General features: G+C 34.5%; 1 protein-coding gene across 1 annotated transcript; it reads right to left on the bottom strand.

Moving 5' to 3' along the window:
- Positions 1-4,308: 4,308 nt before the first annotated feature.
- LOC117376560 (C-type lectin domain family 9 member A-like) lies at positions 4,309-7,499 on the bottom strand. Its single transcript, XM_033973076.2, has 6 exons — positions 7,383-7,499; positions 6,312-6,437; positions 5,698-5,859; positions 4,983-5,122; positions 4,812-4,906; positions 4,309-4,742 (listed from the first exon to the last, which is right to left on the bottom strand). The coding sequence occupies exons 1-6, from the start codon at positions 7,462-7,464 to the stop codon at positions 4,580-4,582; spliced, it is 768 nt and encodes a 255-aa protein (XP_033828967.1). The 5' UTR covers positions 7,465-7,499; the 3' UTR covers positions 4,309-4,579.
- Between the last annotated feature and the right edge of the window lie 187 nt (positions 7,500-7,686).

The following is a 7,686-nucleotide window of genomic DNA, read 5'->3' on the forward strand; positions in this document are numbered from 1 at the left end:
TTGGTTTGATCCTGGTCTCAACTTTGTTTAATCATGATGTAGACTTGTGGTGCATTCACACTTGTTATTTAGTCCTGAATTTAGCCAGTTTTAATTCTGGTGAGTACTTGGTTTGGTCATTGTTTAGTTCTGGTCTCTGTTATGAATTTAGTCCTGGTTTAGTCAGTTTTGATTTGGTGAATGGGCATGTATGAATAGTTGGGCATGTATGAAAGTTATAGTACAGGTCCTGGTCCTGGTCTAGTCCTAGTTTAGATTTAGCTCTTTAGTTTATATTGTAAGAGACTACAAGATATACAGATGGGACTGTGACATCATCACAGCTTCTTAAGGACCAGATGTTCACAGTCCCATAGACACAAACAAACCTGATTTTTCCATATATCTTCCCAGTACTGATACATTGTATAAGCAGCCCTTGAGGTCAAAATGTCCTCTGCATGCTGTCTGCATCTAATTATAAATCATTTCATATTCTGATAATCAGTAAGTGTGCATTAGCATGCTAGTTGTTGTTAGCATTACTGGCACCACAAAACTACTCTGGTCTCTGAGAGTTGTGAAAAACGTTTATACTCATTGTGGTGAATAATTCTGATTTTTAGAATGCATAAGATAAACGAGGAATAACTTTGGACCACTGCAAATCATGTAAAATAAAATAGTTGTTTTTCACATTTTAAAACAATACAGTTTTTCCAATAATCAATTAGTTTTTTCCTTTTTTTACTTTAGGGCTAGATTTTAGATAAGCCTTTATTTGTGTAGTTAGACATTTGGAGAACTGACAAAATTATGAAATCATCTCTTTAACATCTGTTTTTCCATTTGTTACAAGTACATAGCAGCGCTCAGCTGATTGTCTTGTTACTGCAGTATCAGTCTACAGCAGTAGATATTTTATAACTGTGAGAAGTACCATGAGTGTAGCTCTCACAGGATACTGGTGTCATTTCTGGAATGAATGTGGGTTGCTGAACTTGCTATTTCAATGCTTACTTAACACAATTAACAGCATGAAATGGAACCAAATCTTGTGACTTTTCTGGTAGAGGTTCCGCCACCTTCTAGTGTTATTACTTTGTCTTGAAGTATGGTACAAAATGGCATTAAATTATCACTAGGCTAAGTAACAGGGTTAGCTATATGAAGTCTGCTCATAGTAAGAATGCATGTGTTTCAGCAATTAAACACCTGTAATTAAATAAATGCTAGATACATTTAAAGCCAAACTGTGGATAAAAAATGTCTAAGGAGACAAGATGGTGGTGGACTTTCCACTGTAAAGGTTACATAATACAATGCTATGAAATGACAGTGTAGTGTAAATGACATACAAATCAATAATGCTTCATGCTTCTATCAATGGGTTTTAGGGTGATAGAAAATTGAGAACGTTGTGATAGCAATTGAATAGAATGATCTAAAATCCTCATAATAGTAACAGGAAACTACACCATCTGACTTCACATAGGAAACAACTGGGCTGTGTAAGTGCAGGAAGTGAACGCCTCCTCCTGCTTGCAAAATGCATTAAGAACCACTTAGTTTGCTTACAACAATGTTTCAGCTTCAGTTTGAGTCGTGCACTGCTTTATAAATATACAGGACAGAGACTTTTCAAAGAGAATAACAATTAACTATAAACATTTTGTACTTGTTGGCAATAGTCAAAAACATAAAGATGGTAGCTTCATCTGCTTGCTTGTCTCCATGGAGATATACAAGTTAGATGCCATACAGTGGAAAAAGCACCTTTAAGATGCGTACATTCTAATAGTTTTTGTTGTCATTTTTATTTTTTGTACATCAAATTGAAGATATCCTAAAAGTAATTTGTTTATCAATTTAAGTTCAGATGTGGTGTGGTAAAACATATAAAACATAATAATGAAAACGATGAGGGGAAGCTATGTCATGTTTGTAATATGATCTTATCTGTTTAAACCTGCATAGGACCAGTACATGGATATATTGAATTGCAAACATATTAGTATTATTGTTCCTAAAAGCTAATTCTCTGTCTTTTTTTTTTTTTTTTTTTTTTTTTACAGAGCGCCCTCTCATGTCCATCAGGAGTCTCTGCCCCTCCAGATATAACCACAGTGTATGATGAAGTGAAATCTGAGCGGATGACTCCATATTGTTAAAAGTCCATTTAGAATATTCATAACTGAGGGGCCATTTTGGACACACCTTGAGATTCTCCTCTGACCAGTTTACTGTGCAACTACATCAAACCAAATGTAATTCAGCCACAGAGGTGCAGTGAAATTTCTCTGGCAGTCCCAAGCTTGAATAAGCCTTTTTTTTTTTTTTTTTTTTTTTTTTTTTTAAGTTTTACAGGCATTTGGAGGGATCAAATCTGCTTTCTGTTTTGTTTTTCAGTTTGTCTAATTAAATAGTGAAATAGTAATATTAATTTCCTTCAGACATTTCAATTTTTTATATCTATATTTGTCATTTGTTATCATTCCACATTTCAAACTGTGGTTCATAATATGCTTTGATCTTATTGAGAATCCATATTTCAGCTGAACTTCAACTAAAGGTCAGTATATAAATAAATAAAGGCAGACACTGTCCATATGACTGAATGTTACAGACAAAAATAGCATTTTTTATAACAATTCACAAAGTCTTAAACTTAAAACCAAACCTTGCCATCTACATTCCATTTCATTTATATTACTGCTTATTAAATATTATAGCTGTATTTTTTTTTTTTTTTTTTTTTTTTTTACTGTCGTGAAAAACTGTTTTATTCTTAATGATTTCCTGTGGTCAAAGTTATTCCTCACTTACCCAATGCATTACAAGTGTCCTAATTATTCACTGCAATGAGTTTATAAGTGCTTTGCATAACCTTTTAGAGAGCAGTGTAGAGTTTTGACAGGACTGTAAAGCTAATAACAACTAGCATGTTAACTCTGCACTTCCTGATTATCAAACAATAAAATGTTTTCTACTTAGTTTATTATTGACATTATTTTGACAAGACAAATATTGCTCAAAAATGCCCTTCAACACATGTGAGTTATGCAGTGGATCTGTAAAACATAGACAGCCGCAGACTCAGACTTATTTTTGTGGTGGTTTTGTGTGGGCTGTGTCAGTCGTTGCTGATTTGGCAAAGCTCTTGATCTCGTGATAGCATGTTTCCACTTGTTTTGTGCTGTCACGAGTTCTGCATTTGATCATTTTCTATCAGGGCACCAGTGGCTTAGATCATCTTATAACCAGAAAGTTTTTTGATCAAATCCTGCTCCAGCCAATTTATTCAAACTATAGTAGCACAAGCTCTTACTAATTACTCACCACTATTTATGCAGAAAATGTATCCAGCACTGCACAACTTCACCTACCTTAAATGCATCTCGAGTGTAGCCTGTAGTTTTAACTTCCTATTTACATGGAATCATACAGGTGATGAACTAACTGCAGAAAGTTACATAGTGTTTCTTTAAAAACTAGTACAATGCATCTGTGCTGTTAATGTTATGTGTGTGTCTTATTAAATAACTAAATCAGTGATAATGATTATAAGCCTGGACTTTCATGTGACATGTTTTTTAAAGGCTTTGTTCATACAGTGAATGAGAAAAGTCCATTGTAATCTTTGGTGATTTGTGCACGTGGGAAAAACAGACAAGACAGGACAAGCTCAAGGAAATGTTTTACAGGGGAATGAGGATCCTAGAAGGGAGCAGATTTATAAGAAATGCACTTGGCTTGATATTGACTTCAGCAAATAGATACAACTGTGTGTTACATAGAATAAGATTAAAACAAAGTTACACATAGAGAGTAAGCAACCTATTTTGGTTCATATTTTTCAAGGACATGCAAAACTAGATACTTTGGTTCTACAAATGCACTTTAATAATCTGGTGACAAACATTTATACTCACACCTGCACCTGTTTTAAACAGACTTATGAGCCTATTTGTTGTTTTTGTTTTTTGTTTGTATTTTTCTGTCTTTGAACAAGGTGCCCATTGAAAGGAGAATCTCTCACTGGACTCTCCCTGTATAAAGGTAAACAAAAGTATGAATAATTATGTGCTTTGACTTCAAAATGAAAAATGCTGCTTTGGTGAAACTGTGAATGTTTAGTAAATACAGCTATTATTATACAATACATTAAGAGAGAAGCTCAAAGTAGCAACAAGAAACAAACAGTGGCGGGTCAACACTGCCATCTATTGGACATAGCAAGAAATTTAATTCTGTCAGCTGGACAAAAGTACAAAAAATAAATGCATTTGTTGAGTGTATTTTTATTATTATGAAAAACAAGATACTGGTCAACTTATTTTGTTTCATTTAAGCTTTGTTACATGTGTTTTGTATATTTATTTAAACAGAAGGTCCAGCCAGATCTCATCTTGGCACACATTTTTACCACTGTTCCTCACCAAAGCCATGTGCTTTATAGAACACATTCAGATAGTTCTACTGACATATTTTGTACATGCAGGAGAAGTAACTAAAACTATAAGAAAACAATAACAAAAAGAAACAGGCTACAAAAAAGTGTACTCATCCCACAGTTTGTTACCTGCTGATGTATTCATTTTTATATCACAGAGTTAAAATTTGCCTCTTTCTCACAAACCCCCCTATAGTAAGATTCACAAGACTCGCTACTCCTGGTATAAAAATGTAAGTTGAGTATGTTGAAAGCTGCACAAGTCTTCTGATACCCGTTGTAGAGTGTGGGATGATAATTTCCCCTATCCCTGAAAAAAACATTGTGAGTGTTAAATAGTTTATTAGAAATAGCAGGTTAATGTAAGTGTTAAACATACGAAACGATAACAGAGCTTCCATCAATCCACTTCCAGACTCCATCTATTCTGCTCAAACCAATCCAAAATTTGTGTCCAAACTCATTCAAAAACCTCTATGAACAGATGTAATGGAAAAATGTTATATGTCATTATATCCTGATGTTTTTCTTGATTATATTACAGACTCACCATTTCTTCTTGACTTTTGATGACAACCAGGTCTGCACCCATATTTTGGCATTCCCTTCTGCTGTTGACCCAAGTGTTCAGGCTCTGAGACAAATAATAACATCTTAAGCCAAACTGCCTCCATCCACCGGGACAGGACACTGCATAACATAAAACAATAACGGTGAAATGTTGATACACAACTGTCCAAATGTATTTGACCCATGCTTCAGTGCCTGGTCTGGCCCATAACCCATCTGGACAGCAGCAGTGGACCATGGTCATAGTTGTAGCTGGAACAATAAACCGTGAAGTAATGGTTGCATCTGGGTCATACATGAAGTAAACAATAGATAAATAAAATATAAAGAGGAAGCCCACTCATTATTATGTTGATTAAAGAGTGAGTCACAGTAAAAGAGCAAACTTTATTATAATCGACTGGCACGTTCTAAGTCGTGAGATCTTTTAAACAGAGAACACCATTTGTCAGCCAAGCTATGAGTATGCTATTAGATCTACTAAAGTAAAATTGTGAAATAATAGAATAAAGTTGCAGTTTACACTTTCTCCACAAGGTGTCTCTCTTCCAGCCTTTTTCTCATCCCCTCCAACACTTCCTGTGCTACTGGGGTGGCATTAAGGACAGAAATTCAACTTGTACTTAAAAGTATATTATCAAATAACTATGTTGTTTTCCACCACAGTGTTATAGTTCAAACCTTAGAGGTCTCACCCATATTGGCTTTGGCCCTGTGCAGCTCTTTCATCACAGAGAAATAACTGTTATTCATCTGGTCCCTCTCCGCTGTCAGGTTCAGGATCTGGAACTGTAGAGCCTCTGTTTGCAGAGAGGAGTTCAGCCACTGTCCCATCAGCTGAGCATACACTATGTGAACTGAAACAAGCAGGTACATTGTTGTGTTGGATTGATATTTGGTTTGACATTTGTGGATTTAAGATTTTGTCTTTTGAACTCTCATATTTTTTGTTTTTGCATTTAATTTTGCTGTTGTTTATTTGACTGTCTTTGCTTACAGAACAATTTCTTTTTTAGATACATCTCATTAATCTCATACATCTCATACATACCAGGTCATTTGGGAAAAGTTTTGTTTTTCAAACTACATTAATTTCAGTGACATTTTACATACAGATATTGTTACTATTACTTTTTACTTCAGTTATAGTTTTCTCAAATACTTTTGTTTACTCCTACTAGTTATGTCTTGGAGCACTAGTTTCTGAATTCCTATTAATTGAGTAATACTATTTAGAAGTAATGGTACTCCATGTTTGGCCTCTCATCGTACTGTCCAAATGATGAACATGTATTGAACTGAAACTCACATCTAGTCCCAACTCCCACAGCAGTGATGAGTAAAGTGAAACTCAAGAGTCCCAGACAAACTGTGGCCACATTGAAATGTGTAGTGTCTGAACTGACCACAGCTTCTGCTCCCTCAGTGCAGCTGTCTGTGAAAAAAACAACACAATATAATACACATAGAAATTGTTACTAATTAATAATCATTTCCTTCAGTAACTTTTTCTTTTTTTTTAATTCTCCAAATGTTTTTTAGACGCTGTACTTTTACTTGAGTAATATATATTTTACAGTGTACTTGAGCCACTGTGAGTTCGTGACAAAAGTTTAATTTTAACAATATTGAATGACTTGAACATTTATGCTTCTTGTTCTGCTCCATCTGATATGATTTCATTTTCCCATATTTGTGGTACATCCTATTGCATCATGTCATGTTTTTTCTACTTTGTTTCACTTTATTTTATTCTTATACAAAGCAAATTAAGGGATTTGAATTTCCTATAAATTACATAAACATACAATTTTTGTTATGACATAAATTATTTGACTTAATATTTACTTTAAGTCATACCCATTTCTTAGAGTCCTGGTCTCCTGTTTTTGTAGAATCCTTTCTAATAAATAATAAGGCACTGAATTTATATAACACCTTTCAAGACACCCAAACATAAGTACAAGTAAGTGATCATAGCCACAGCTGCCCAGGGGTAGACTGATGGAAGAAGGGCTGCCAATCTGCCCCATCAGCCCTTTTGACTACCATCAACACTCACGTACAGCCCACACTCATACAAGGTGGGTGAAGTGTCTTGGGTAAGGACACAATGTCAGTTTCCACTAGAGCCCCATATAATTTTCTACCCATACATTCTCTTCTTCTCTGTACATGACCAAACCGAGCAGAGCAAACCAAATCCAATTTTGTCTCCAAAATATCCAAGATGAGCATTTGATCAGTATATCACATTATTATTATTATTATTATTATTATTATTATTATTATTATTATTATTATTATTATTATTGTTATTATTATTATTATTTGTCAGGTTTTAATGTGGTTGAGAATAAACTGTCCATAATTGGCCTACCTGTGTCCACTGGTTCATGTGGTTGTTTTTCGTAGATGTTCAGCTGCTCTAAATTCACATATATGTTCTCATCCAAAGACATCCTGCCTGTTGTTCAATGGTGAATACACTGCTGCCTACTGGCTTACACACAACTGAAACAAAATATTTCTGTTCCTTAAAACCTGACCAAAGATGTTCCAATTGTTGTAAACCTCATTGACTTTTCTTTTATACTTTCACATTTTAGTGAAGGTTATGTTGGTTATACCTGTTCATCTCTTTCAAAAAGGTTAAAGTTTAAACGTTATATACAGTACATGTA

The sequence above is a fragment of the Periophthalmus magnuspinnatus genome, chromosome 1, assembly GCF_009829125.3.
Source record: "Periophthalmus magnuspinnatus isolate fPerMag1 chromosome 1, fPerMag1.2.pri, whole genome shotgun sequence".
Lineage (NCBI taxonomy): Eukaryota > Metazoa > Chordata > Actinopteri > Gobiiformes > Gobiidae > Periophthalmus > Periophthalmus magnuspinnatus.